Source organism: Triticum urartu, chromosome 2, assembly GCF_003073215.2.
Source record: "Triticum urartu cultivar G1812 chromosome 2, Tu2.1, whole genome shotgun sequence".
NCBI lineage: Eukaryota > Viridiplantae > Streptophyta > Magnoliopsida > Poales > Poaceae > Triticum > Triticum urartu.
In genome coordinates this window covers 144395066-144409803 of record NC_053023.1, presented here as the reverse complement: position 1 = coordinate 144409803, position 14738 = coordinate 144395066, and the positions used below count along the sequence as shown (strand labels likewise).

The following is a 14738-nucleotide window of genomic DNA, read 5'->3' as shown; positions in this document are numbered from 1 at the left end:
CATAGGCACCGCCGCTGGGCCGCCGCGACGCCGTGGGGGGCGGACCTCCACGGATCTGGGCACCCGCGCCACCCATGGATCCGGGGGAAAGGGGAGAGGCCTCCGCCACCGCGTCGCACGCACGGGCTTAGCCCGGCGCCGACCACCTGCGACGGTGGAGGGGAGGACGGGCACAGGAGGAGTCGCTAGCAGCGGCGGTTGGATCCCCCCAGTCGTCCGTGAGGGAGGTGACACGAGAGGCGAGAGGAGGTATGACAAATATTTTATTTGATTGAGCAGAAATGCATAAACTGATACAAGAGCTTATTCACGGAGCAACAACAGGTTTTTCTTAAGAAGAAGAAAAGATAAAGACTGAGGACAACAACAACGATTGTTGTTGGGCGTGGACCACGTGCACGTACAACCACAACAGCTCCGCTCAACCCATCTGAGCTTTTATTATCGGCACAACATCTTATTGAACATGAGCGATCAGTACTTCTTGCAGGGCGGGCAGGGCGTGCCGTCGTCGCCGCGTGCATCGGCGCACCGGAACGTCTTCGTGGGGCTCGCCTGCACGACGCGGCAGTTCACGCAGCCGTCGCGGCACTTGGGGCCGGCGTCGTCACAGACCACGGCCCCCGAGAAGAACCTACAGTTGTCGCAGCACTTCGGGAACTCGGCTGCACGGACACATGCAATCAATTTTTATTTTTTTTGCGGGGGTGCAATCAAATTAGTACATTTGATAACAAATGCATGTCAAAGCTAAAATCTCCACGCCATACAAAAAGGCAATCAGCACGTACCGTTCGCTTGTGAGAGGATTCCCATGACCAGGACGGCCTGGAGAATCAGGATCGCCATGAGCGTGCTACTCTTCATTGTTGCTTCTACACTTCTCTAGCAAAGTTCTCGCCTTGTCCTGTCTACCCGTAGAATGATGGTTTTATGCTGTAGATGTGTCTAGCCAGAGCTACAAGCAACTCTATATATAGGTGCCCGTTCTTGAAACATGCCAATTTGCTGCGTCAGCTATACATTGTGATCGTGGTGGGGTAGGTGCTTGGGATAAACTTGTTTGACTCCTGGCTAGCTTGGACCCTTTTTTTTTGATATGCTGGCTAGCTTGGACGTACTCCATTTTTCTTTAAAGGCGGCTTGGACTTGTTAGGCATACATCTCCATCTTCCATGTCCAGCGCATATGCGCACCTACTTTCTCAGGATTATTCGGTTATGTATGAAAAGGACAATTTCTATTCGCGGCGAAGCGGTGGGTCGATTGATTCTTCGTGTTGTGTGTGCACGTCCAATCACCTCAGTGTACCTAGCAAACTAATTTCTAGGATGGCGATTTTAGTTACTACGAACCCTTATGCGGTTCCGACGGTGTGGAAGTTGACAAAAATTATGAAACAAAATATGGCAACGCAAGGACTATAATGTAAGATGATCTAACAAAGGAATTGCAAAATAATATACGACATTATGTGCCCTGGGCGGAAAAATAATAATTGAGTATATATTTATGTCGCATTGAGCTGAAATGATAGTTTTTTTGCCGAGGGCACATAAATGCTTATTCATCACCCAGATTGTATTCTTTGCCCCATCTATTTTAATATCACTGCACCTTATTTTCATGTACCGAAAATTTTATCTTACGTCGGAAGTCAAACAAGAACGTAAGAAAATACACATCAGTAGTAAAAACATATTTTATGTTATGTAAAATTATGAATGTAAAAACATAGTAACAATATACATAAAAATGTACTGTCGTGGTCTTATGACTTATGTTTTGATTTTCTTGATTTTGCGTAGTAAATCAATAGGAACGCAACTATTTGTATATCAAATGTTATTTTTTAATAAAACGATCATGAGAATAACTCAGGTGCAAGATAACTTATTATGCACCCTGTTGATAAATAGCATTAGGGAAAAGGCATTATGCCTGACTTTATAAATAGAACCAATATGATAAACTATCACCATACAACAAGGAGGATAACTAACAAGTTCTAAGAACATCCTGATACATCATACCGGAATACGACATAACCAAAATAAAGGTGTGCATGCCAGCCCAGGGGCACGAACGTAGAAACAACTAGCTAATTTGAGGGGGAGCGCCCGGAAGTAGGGTGCGAGCAGATGCGCGAATCTTGATAACCAAATCTTCAATAGCAGCAACATCAACACCCTTAGCCAGTGGCTTCCACAACAACAAAAAAGCTTTTTTAACAGGTGATCAACTAGATGGTTAGGGAATAAGTGCTCGATCATAAATTTATTGTGACTAGTCCACAAAGTCCAAGATTGAGCCACAAAAGCAAATCAAAAGACACGGGCCAAGAGACAAGAAAGGTTCACGGTAATAGCGAAAAGCTCCAACAAATTATTAGGGTACGAAGTTGCATTGAACCATGAACACAACTGTCTTTTTTTTTGCAAGAACACATCTGAAGACGATATGCTCCACATTCTTTTTTCTCCATAAAGATAACAGTTTGCACCTGTCATACCGTTACACTTGAGAATCTGGTTAATAGCCGGAAGGCACTACCTAATAGCTTGCCAAAGGAATATCTTGATCTTAAGGTAATGCCAGCCCTCCACACTCCCTGAAACTTGTATTGTGACACCCTGAACAACCCTAGGGTAGAGCAATTTTCTAGCAAACTCGACAGAAGCAGAATAGGACTAGGAAATTCGATCCTTAAGTCAACAAGAGCATCATGATATGTGTAGTGAGGGCCTGCCACTTTGTGAGCTCTGCAAGGGACAAGGATGAACTAACCCAAAAGCCCAAATTATTGATAGAGAGCTCCCTAATAGAGATCTCTAGATTAGGGCAATACAAAAATATGGTAGGGAAAGAGAGGTAGAGGGGCCCCTCCCATGTCCATCCAAAACCTAGTCGAGGCACGGTTGCTAATCACAACTTAATTAACATGGCTCTTAGATTCATTTCAAACTTTGAGACTCAACTTCCAAACTGAAATCCACCTTGAGGATTGGCTATCAGGGGATCACAGTTAGGGAAGTACTTAGCTTTGAGAATCTCTCCTCCACAGAGATTTTTCCTCAGCATCATAAATTTCCACCACCATTTTATAATGAGGCATTTGTTCATGACAGGGTGTTAATAATTCCCAATCCCCAAGGTTTTTGTGTTGACACATGAGCTTCCACTTAATAAATATATATTTCTTATGGTTATCCGGCGCATTCCAATAAAACCGCTATGATGTTTGTCCAACAAGGAGTGATTACTTTCCAAGAGACGATAGAAGCCCACAATGTACATATGTAAACTAGATACACACACGTTAATAAGCAAGACTTTACCGGCCGGGGATTTGCATTTGCCTCTTCAAGGCGACTCTAGATCCAGCTTTTTGCTCAATAGGGATAAAATAGGAGGCGCGAAGCTTGGACGGAGAGGTAGGAATCCCCATGTAGTTAATAGGGAAGGATCCAAGTTTGCAATTAATAAACTTTGCAATACAAACTTGTTCCAAAGGGGATCAACCCAGGGTCATAATCTCACTCTTGTTGAGATTAATTTTGAGGCCAGACAAGGCCTCAAAACAAAGCAAGATGAACTTCAGTTCTATGATTTGAAGGTCATATTCTTTAGTACGGATAATCATGTTATCAACAAATTGTAGGTGCAAAATCCCATAAGGTAAAGCTATGAGGCTGCCCCAGAGATGTGGCCGATAGAGGAGGCACATTCAAGAATGAGGGACTGCTCACTGAACTTAAAGAACAAAGTGGAGAAAGGATCACCTTGGTGAAAGCCTCTACCATTTGAAAAATATGAGTCCAACAACCCCATTGGCACACATCGCCATATGGCCCCACTTGTTGGAAATATGCCCTAGAGGCAATAATAAATTAGTTATTATTATATCATATTTTCATTGTTCATGATAATCATTTATTATCCATGCTAAAATTGTATTGATAGGAAACTCAGATACATGTGTGGATAAATAGACAACACCATGTCCCTAGTAAGCCTCTAGTTGACTAGCTCGTTGATCAATAGATGGTTACGGTTTCCTGACCATGGACATTGGATGTCGTTGATAACGGGATCACATCATTAGGAGAATGATGTGATGGACAAGACCCAATCCTAAGCCTAGCACAAGATCGTGTAGTTCGTTTGCTAAAGCTTTTCTAATGTCAAGTATCATTTCCTTAGACCATGAGATTTTGCAACTCCCGGATACCGTAGGAGTGCTTTGGGTGTGCCAAACGTCACAACGTAACTGGGTGGCTATAAAGGTACACTACAGGTATCTCCGAAAGTGTCTGTTGGGTTGGCACGAATCGAGACTGGGATTTGTTACTCCGTGTAAACGGAGAGGTATCTCTGGGCCCACTCGGTAGGACATCATCATAATGTGCACAATGTGACCAAGGAGTTGATCACGGGATGATGTGTTACAGAACGAGTAAAGAGACTTGCCAGTAACGAGATTGAACAAGGTATCGGGATACCGACGATCGAATCTCGGGCAAGTACAATACCGCTAGACAAAGGGAATTGAATACGGGATTGATTGAATCCTCAACATCGTGGTTCATACGATGAGATCATCGTGGAACATGTGGGAGCCAACATGGGTATCCAGATCCCGCTATTGGTTATTGGCCGGAGAGTTGTCTCGGTCATGTCTGCATGGTTTCCGAACCCGTAGGGTCTACACACTTAAGGTTCGATGACGCTAGGGTTATTAGGAAGACTTGTATGTGATTACCGAATGTTGTTCGGAGTCCCAGATGAGATCCCGGACGTCACGAGGAGTACCAGAATGGTCCGGAGGTAAAGACTTATATATGGAAAGTTGTTGTTCGGGTTCCGGGAAAAGTTCGGTTTTTTCCGGTATTGTACCGGGGAGCTTCCGGAAGGTTCCGGAGGATTGCGGAGGGGTCCGGAGGTCCGGAAAATGTTCCACCACGTCCAATACAGTAGCATGGGCTGTAGGGGGGTGCCCTAACCTTAATGGGCCAAGGGCACCAGCCCCCCCCTCCCAAGGCCCATGCGCATGGGAGAGGGGAAACCCTAAGGGGGAGGGCCTCCACTTGACTTGGGAGGCACTCCTCCCCCCCTTGGCCGCCGCCCCCAACCCTAGATGGGATCTAGGGGGGCCCGCCCCCTCTCTCCCCACCTATAAATAGTGGAGGGGTGGGAGGGCGGCCACACCCTTGACCCTGGCGCAGCCCCTCCCCTCCAATACCTCTCCTCCTCCGCGTGAGCTTGGCGAAGCCCTGCCGGAGAACTGCCACTCCATCACCACCACGCCGTCGTGCTGCTGTTGGACTCTCTTCCTCAACCTCTCCTTCCTCCCTGCTGGATCAAGGCGTGGGAGACGTCTCCGTTCCGTACGTGTGTTGAACGCGGAGGTGCCGTCTGTTCGGCGCTAGGATCATCGGTGATTTGGATCACGACGAGTACGACTCCATCAACCCCGTTCACTTGAACGCTTCCGCTTAGCGATCTACAAGGGTATGTAGATGCACTCTCCTTCCCCTCGTTGCTAGATTACTCCATAGATTGATCTTGGTGATGCATAGAAAATTTCAAATTTCTGCTACGCTCACCAACAGTGGCATCATGAGCTAGGTCTATGCGTAGTTTCTATGCACGAGTAGAACACAAAGAAGTTGTGGGCGTCGATATTGTCAATTTACTTGCAGTTACTAGTCTTATCTTGATTCGGCGACATCGTGGGATGAAGCGGCCCGGACCGACCTTACACGTACTCTTACGTGAGACTGGTTCCACCGACTGACATGCACTAGTTGCATAAGGTGGCTAGCGGGTGTCTGTCTCTCCCACTTTAGTCGGATCGGATTCGATGAAAAGGGTCCTTATGAAGGGTAAATAGAAATTGGCATATCACGTTGTGGTTTTGGCGTAGGTAAGAAACGTTCTTGCTAGAAACCTATAGCAGCCACGTAAAAACTTGCAACAACAATTAGAGGACGTCTAACTTGTTTTTGCAGCATATGCCTTGTGATGTGATATGGCCAAAAGGATGTGATGAATGATATATGTGATGTATGAGATTGATCATGTTCTTGGAATAGGAATCACGACTTGCATGTCAATGAGTATGACAACCGGCAGGAGCCATAGGAGTTGTCTTAATTTATTTATGACCTGTGTGTCAAATTAAATGTCATGTAATTACTTTACTTTATTGCTAAAGCATTAGCCATAGTAGTAGAAGTAATAGATGACGAGACAACTTCAAGAAGACACGATGATGGAGATCATGGTGTCATGCCGGTGACAACGATGATCATGGAGCCACGAAGATGGAGATCAAAAGGAGCAAAATGATATTGGCCATATCATGTCACTATTTGATTGCATGTGATGTTTATCATGTTTTACATCTTATTTTCTTAGAACGACGGTAGCTTAAATAAGATGATCCCTCACTAAAATTTCAAGAAAAGTGTTCCCCCTAACTGTGCACCGTTGCGAAGGTTCGTTGTTTCGAAGCACCACGTGATGATCGGGTGTGATAGTTTCTAACATTCGAATACAACGGGTGTTGACGAGCCTAGCATGTACAGACATGGCCTCGGGACACATGCGAAACACTTAGGTTGACTTGACGAGCCTAGCATGTACAGACATGGCCTCGGAACACGGAAGACCGAAAGGTCGAACATGAGTCGTATAGAAGATACGATCAACATGAGATGTTCACCGTTGATGACTAGTCCATCTCACGTGATGATCGGACACGGCCTAGTCGATTCGGATCATGTTTCACTTAGATGACTAGAGGGATGTCTATCTGAGTGGGAGTTCATTAAATAATTTGATTAGATGAACTCAATTATCATGAACATAGTCTAAATTGTCTTTGCAAATATGTTGTAGATAAATAGCTCATGTTGTAGCTCCCTGTTTCAATACGTTCCTAGAGAAAGATTAAGTTGAAAGATATTGTAAGCAATGATGCGGACTAGGTCCGTAGTCCGAGGAGTGTCCTCACTGCTACACAGAAGGCTTACGTCTTTGATGCACCGCTCCATGTGCAAATCCCTACAACATCGTCTGTGGATGTTGTGAACACCTGACAGACACATCCTGATGACTACTTGATAGTTTAGTGCACCATACTTTACGGCTTAGAATCGGGACTCCAATGACGTTTTGAACGCCATAGAACATATGAGATGTTCCAATAGCTGAAATTGGGATTTCAGGCTCATGCCCGTGTTGAGAGGTGTGATACCTCTGACAAGTTCTTTTGCCAACAAGATGGAGGAGAGTAGCTCAGCTAGTGAGCATGTGCTCAGAATGTCTGGGTGCTACAATCACTTAAATCAAGTGGGAGTTAAACTTTCAGATAAGATAGTGATTGATAGAGTTCTCTAGCCACTATCACTAAGCTACTAGATCTTCGTGATGAACTATGACATGCAAGGGATGGAATTGATCCCGGAGCTGTTCGCGGTGCTTAAGACTGCAAAAGGTAGAAATCAAGAAGGAGCATCAAGTGTTGATGGTTTAACAAGACCACTGGTTTCAAGAAGGGCAAGGTATAGAAGGGAAACTTCATGGATGGCAAACAAGTTGCCGCTCCAGTGAAGGAACCCAAGGTTGAACCCAAACCCGAGACTAAGTGCTTCTATTGTAAGGGGAACGGTCACTGGTAGCGGAACTACCCCAAATACGTGGTAGATAACAAGGCTGGCAACTTCAACAAAGTATATACGTGTTATTAATGTGTACCTCAGTAGTACTCCTGGTAGCACCTGGGTATTGGATACCGGTTCAGTTACTATTATTGGTGACTTGAAGCAAAAGCTACAGACTGAACGGAGACTGGCTAAGTGCGAGGTGACGATGTGTGTTGGAAGTGTTTCCAAAGTTGATGAGATCATCATCGCACACTCCATCTGCCTTCGGGATTAGTATTGAACCTAGATAAATGTTATCAGGTGTCTACGTTGAGCATGAATATGATTAGATCATGTTCATTGCAATACGGTCATTCATTTAAGTTAGAGAATAAGGTTATTCTGTTTACATGAATGATACCTTTCATGGTCATGCATCCTATGTGAATGGTTCATTGAATCTCGGTCGTGGTAATACACATGTTCACGCCAAAAGATGTAGAGTTAATAATGATAGTACCACTTTCTCGTGGCACTGCCGCTTAGGTCATATTGGCGTAAGATCCATGAAGAAACTCCATGTCGATGGATGTTTGGAGTCACTTGATTTTGAATCACTTGACACATGCGAGCCATGCCTCATGGGCAGGATGACTAAGACCCCGTTTTCAGGTACAATGAAATGGGCAAATGACTTGTTGGAAATCATGCATGCTGATGCGTGTGATCCAATGAGAACTGAAGCGTGCGGTGGATATCTCTATTTTCTCATCTTCACTGACGATTTGAGTAGATATAGGTATATTTACTTAATGAAGCACAAGTCTGAAACGTTTGAAAAGTTCAAGCGATTTCAGAGTGAAGTTAAGAATCATCATAACAAGAAGATCAAATTCCTACGATCTGATCAATCAGAATTTCTGAGTTATGAGTTTGGCAAACACTTAAGACATTGTGGAATTGTTTCACAGTTGAAGCCACCTGGAACACCACAGGGTAATGGTGTGTCCGGACATCGTAATCGAACCCTATGAGATATGGTGCGATCTATGATGTCTCTTACCAATCTACCGTTTTCATTTTGCGGTTATGCGTTAGAGACATCTGCATTCACTTTAGATAGGACACCATTTAAGTCCGTTGAAACGACGTCATGTGAACATTGGTTTGGCAAGAAACCAAAGTTGTCACTTCTTAATGTTTGGGGCTGCGATGCTTAAGGATTCAGCCGGAGAAGCTCGAACCCAAAGCGGACAAACACATCTTCATAGGATACCCACAGGTGATAGTTGGGTATACCTTCTATCTCAGATCCGAGGGCAAATTGGTTGTCGCTAAGAACGGGTCCTTTCTCGAGAAGGAGTTTCTCTCGAAAGAATTGAGTGGGAGGAAGATAGAACTTGATGAGGTTGTCGAACCTTTACTTCAACCAGAGAGTGATGCAACATAGAAAGATGTTTTCTGTGGAGCCTATGTCTGTTGAATAGGAAGTTAATGATAGTGATCATGAAGCTTCGGATCAAGTTGCTATCGAACCTCGTAGGTCGACAAGGATATGTACTACTCCTGAGTGGTACGGTAATCCTGTCTCAGATATCATGTTGTTGGACAACAATGAACCTACGAGCTATGGGGAAGTGATGGTGGGCCTATATTCTGACAAATGGTTAGAAGCCATGAAATCCGAGATAGGATCCATGTATCAGAACAAAGTATGGACTTTGGTGGACTTGCCTGATGATCGGCAAGCCATTGAGATAAGTGGATCTTTAAGAAGAAGACGGACATGGGCGGTAATGTTACCGTCTATGAAGCTCGAGTTGTGGGAAAGAGTCTTTTCACAAGTTCAAGGAGTTGACTACAATGAGAATTTCTCACCCGTAGCGATGCTTAAGTCCGTCGGAATCATGTTAGCATTAGCTGTATTTTTCGATTATGAAATCTGACAGATGGATGTCAAAAACAAGTTTTCTTACCAGTTTTTGTAAGAAAGAGTTGTATGTGATACAATCAAAGTTTTGTCGATCCTAAGGATGCTAAAAGGTATGCTGGCTCCAGCGATCCTTCTATGGACTAGAGCAAGCATCTCGGAGTCAGAATATATGCTTTGATAGAGTGATCAAAGCTTTTAGGTTTATACAATGTTTGCTAGAAACTTGTATTTACAAGAAAGTGAGTGGGAGCACTACAACATTTCTGATAAGTATATGTGGATGACATATTGTAGATCCGAAATAATGTAGAATTTCTGGAAAGCATAAACGGTTGTTTGAAGAGTGTTTTTCAAAGGAAGACCTGGATAAAGCTGCTTACAAATTGGGCATCAAGATCTATAGAGATAGATCAAGACGCCTGATGATACTTTCAAAGAACGCACACCTTGACATGTTTTTGAAGGAGTTCAAAATAGATCAGTCAAAGAAGGGGTTCTTACCTAAGTTGTAAGGTGTGAAGTTGAGTAAGACTCAAATCTTGACCACGGCAGAAGAAAGAGGAAGGACGAAGGTCGTCCCCTATGCTCTTGTCATAGGCTCTATACGGTATGCCATGCTGAGTACCGCACCTGATGTGTGCCTTGCCACATGTCTGGCAAGAGGGTACAAAGGTGATCTAGGACTGGATCACCAGATAGCGGTTGAAATTATCTTTAGAGGAATAAGGAAATGTTTCTCGGTTATGGAGATGATAAAGAGTTCGACGTAAAGAGTTACGTCGATGCAAGCTTAACACCTATCCGAATAGCTCTGAGTAGAGATACCGGATACGTATGATGGAGCAACAATTTGGAATAGCTCCAAGTCGAACGTGGTAGCAGCATCTACGATATGACATAAAGTTTTGCGAAATACACAGGGATCTGAATATGGAAGACCCGTTGACTACAACCTCTCTCACAAGCATAACATGATCAAACCCAGAACTCATTGAGTGTTAATCACATAGTGATGTGAACTAGATTATTGAGTCTAGTAAACTCTTTGGATGTTGGTCACATGGCGATGTGACCTGTGAGTGTTAATCACATGGCGATGTGAACTAGATTATTGACTCTAGTGCAAGTGGGAGACTGTTGGAAATATGCCCTAGAGGCAATAATAAATTAGTTATTATTATATCATATTTTAATTGTTCATGATAATCGTTTATTATCCATGCTAGAATTGTATTGATAGGAAACTCAGATACATGTGTGGATAAATAGACAACACCATGTCCCTAGTAAGCCTCTAGTTGACTAGCTCGTTGATCAATAGATGGTTACGGTTTCCTGACCATGGACATTGGATGTCGTTGATAACGGGGTCACATCATTAGGAGAATGATGTGATGGACAAGACCCAATCCTAAGCCTAGCACAAGATCGTGTAGTTCGTTTGCTAAAGCTTTTCTAATGTCAAGTATCATTGTCTTAGACCATGAGATTGTGCAACTCCCGGATACCGTAGGAGTGCTTTGGGAGTGCCAAACGTCACAACGTAACTGGGTGGCTATAAAGGTACACTACAGGTATTTCCGAAAGTTGGGTTGGCACGAATCGAGACTGGGATTTGTCACTCCGTGTAAACGGAGAGGTATCTCTGGGCCCACTCGATAGGACATCATCATAATGTGCACAATGTGACCAAGGAGTTGATCACGGGATGATGTGTTACGGAACGAGTAAAGAGACTTGCCGGTAACGAGATTGAACAAGGTATCGGGATACCGACGATCGAATCTCGGGCAAGTACAATACCACTGGATAAAGGGAATTGAATACGGGATCGATTGAATCCTCGACATCGTGGTTCATCCGATGAGATCATCGTGGAACATGTGGGAGCCAACATGGGTATCCAGATCCCGTTGTTGGTTATTGGCCGGAGAGTTGTCTCGGTCATGTCTGCATGGTTCCCGAACCCGTAGGGTCTACACACTTAAGGTTCGATGACACTAGGGTTATTAGGAAGACTTGTATGTGATTACCGAATGTTGTTTGGAGTCCCGAATGAGATCCCAGACGTCACGAGGAGTTCCGGAATGGTCCGGAGGTAAAGATTTATATATGGAAAGTTGTTGTTCGGGTTCTGGGAAAAGTTCGGTTTTTTTCCGGTATTGTACCGGGAAGCTTCCGGAGGATTCCGGAGGGGTCCGGAGGTCCAGAAAATGTTCCACCACGTCCAATACAGCAGCATGGGCTGTAGGGGGGCGCCCTAACCTTAATGGTCCAAGGGCACCAGCCCCCCCAAGGCCCATGCGCATGGGAGAGGGGAAACCCTAAGGGAAAGGGCCTCCACTTGACTTGGGAGGCACTCCTCCCCCCTTGGCCGCCGCCCCCAACCCTAGATGGGATCTAGGGGGGCCGGCCCCCTCTCTCCCCATCTATAAATAGTGGAGGGGTGGGAGGGCGGCCACACCCTTGAACCTGGCGCAGCCCCTCCCCTCCAATACCTCTCCTCCTCCGCGTGAGCTTGGCGAAGCCCTGCCGGAGAACCGCCACTCCATCACCACCACGCCGTCGTGCTGCTGTTGGACTCTCTTCCTCAACCTCTCCTTCCTCCTTGCTGGATCAAGGCGTGGGAGACGTCTCCGTTCCGTACGTGTGTTGAACGCGGAGGTGCCGTCCGTTCGGCGCTAGGATCATCGGTGATTTGGATCACGACGAGTACGACTCCATCAACCCCGTTCACTTGAACGCTTCCGCTTAGCGATCTACAATGGTATGTATATGCACTCTCCTTCCCCTCGTTGCTAGATTACTCCATAGATTGATCTTGGTGATGTGTAGAAAATTTTAAATTTCTGCTACGCTCACCAACACCACTAACCAAACTCATAATGCGGTGAACATAGCTGGAATCAAAACATTTTGCAACGACGACCTCATGGAAGGACCACTGGACACAACCTTACACCTTCTCAAAGTCACTTTGAGGACAATAGGTTCAATTCAACTAGACTGAAGCTCATGAATAATCTCATGAAGATAGAGGGATCCCATCCAGGAAAGAAAACCTTTGAAAAAAGTGGTTTGGGTACTACTAATAGAGCAGTGGGCTATTGAGAGAGCCTAATGGCAAAACAATTCACATGGAACTTAGAAAATTGTTAATAAGAGCTACAGGCCAAAACAGATGGATATTATCACCACCTTTGACCTTAGGTATAAGGAAAAGGTTGGCATAGTTCCAACGTTTCAGGATGGACATGGAGTTTCTGATTTCAATCTCATGTGCAACTCCATGAATAGTAAAATCGAGAAAATGTAAAAGGTTTTGAAAAATTCTGATTTTTTGTCAACAAACATTCTTGAATGTTCTACATATGTGCAAATTTTTATGAATAAAAAATCTTCCATGCTCTAGGAGAAAAAGAAATACAAAATCGATGCTCAGAAAGATTTTTTGTGGAAAACAAATTGAGAACCGATGTTCTTTCCTCGAGATCATTAGGAATGTTTTCCTTCATGAACTTGCAGAACATCCAACAAATTTTCTTTTGTAAAAAATCAGAATTTTTAAATTATTTTACAGTTATTATTATTATTATTTCATTGTTCTTGAGGGTGCATGTGAGCTCAGGTTTAGAAGAGCACTTTTGTTTTAGGATCTATGTTTTAGCTACTTGCACTCAAAGTTTTGATCTAATCAAGTGCTATGTGTTAGGAGTTTGCTATAGCACTATGTTAGGATGGTTTGTTATAGTTGTATGCATGCTATTTTCAATTGGCTATTAACTTAGAATGCCTATATATGTACGTTATTAAATTTAGAAAGTCAATATGTTGTTTATTTTATGTGAATAGGGAACAAATACATATCACTGTTGTTGTGACCCTTTGGCAAAACTCTTTTTCTGTAAGAGTGTCTGTGTAGTGCACCTAAAATGACATATTTGTGATGTCACTCTGTTTTAGGTGTTCTACACAAAAGGAAGGAAGTACTATATGAGCTCTCGGCCTCGAATGGAGATATTAAGAGTATTTTTCAAGTGGGTACAAGGACTCATTGGAATGTTAAATATGTAACGTTGGATTTGTAGACACTGCTATACTCCTCTCTCACCATCATTGAAGACATCAATACTATTTTCAAAAACCAAGTAAGGTACACATTTGGACATATGACATTGTGTGTATCAAATGTAATGCAATTTTGTTGGGTGTGCTTATATATTGTGTATGCGTCCACTACTTTGCATTGTAGAGCATCTCCGGGCTGCACTGCTAGCAGTGTATCCTCAAATTGCCTTACCAAAAAATTGCATCACTCGTCGGACTTTTGAAAAAGAAAAGCGCAAAGTAAAGAACTTTCTGCCCTACCCACATGAAAATCAACACTGACAGGCCTTCTGGTCTATGATGACAGATATCATAGATGAGCCAGCTGACCTATCTATGATGACTTCATCATCATTGTACCAGAGGCACTGACGGGGCACTGCTGAGTTAGTGATGAACTCATTACAACCAGTGCTATTTTGATCTGCAATAGTGGCTTTGTTTACTTAATACTTATATAGTGGATTATTAGCTATATATGCAGTTGGATAATAGAATATGGATAATCATGACATGTATAATCATAATTGTAAACATTGCATTTAATCGATACACAACTATAATTTATTCACTGCACCTATGCTATGTTTTCTGGAGAGATGCCACAAGTGAAGTTATGGATCCCAATCCTCTATTCCTCATATATACAACCTCAACCAACCTATGTTATTGTTCTTTACAATCAGAATTGATTCGTTTATTTGCTTACAATCATCATTTTCTACCACACTAGTTAATCCTTGTTACTAAGAAGGCTAGTGAGGCTGACAATCTAACTGGTATAGTTGGGGACCAAGAAGAAATTTGTTGTTGTGTGAAGGAGCTGATCATCGGCTTTTTCTCAAGCACTCCTATGGGCCAATAAACCTTGGTTCTCAACTAAGTGACATACTTGCTTGCTTCCTACAAACCCTTCCTGTGGGGGCTCAAGCCAGTCAACACATTCATGTGGCCGAAATCAACGTCATCCCCATTGATTCACTGATCTTGGTGACGATGACTCTGACAATGCGCCTGAGGCGGTGCATCTCGCGGCGGTCATGAAGGAG

At 43.7% G+C, this 14738-nt stretch overlaps 1 protein-coding gene across 1 annotated transcript; it reads right to left on the bottom strand.

Annotated features, from left to right (window-relative positions):
• Window positions 1-250: 250 nt before the first annotated feature.
• Window positions 251-967, bottom strand: LOC125536444. Its single transcript, XM_048699675.1, has 2 exons — window positions 792-967; window positions 251-665 (listed from the first exon to the last, which is right to left on the bottom strand). The coding sequence occupies exons 1-2, from the start codon at window positions 865-867 to the stop codon at window positions 475-477; spliced, it is 267 nt and encodes an 88-aa protein (XP_048555632.1). The 5' UTR covers window positions 868-967; the 3' UTR covers window positions 251-474.
• Window positions 968-14738: the final 13771 nt, after the last annotated feature.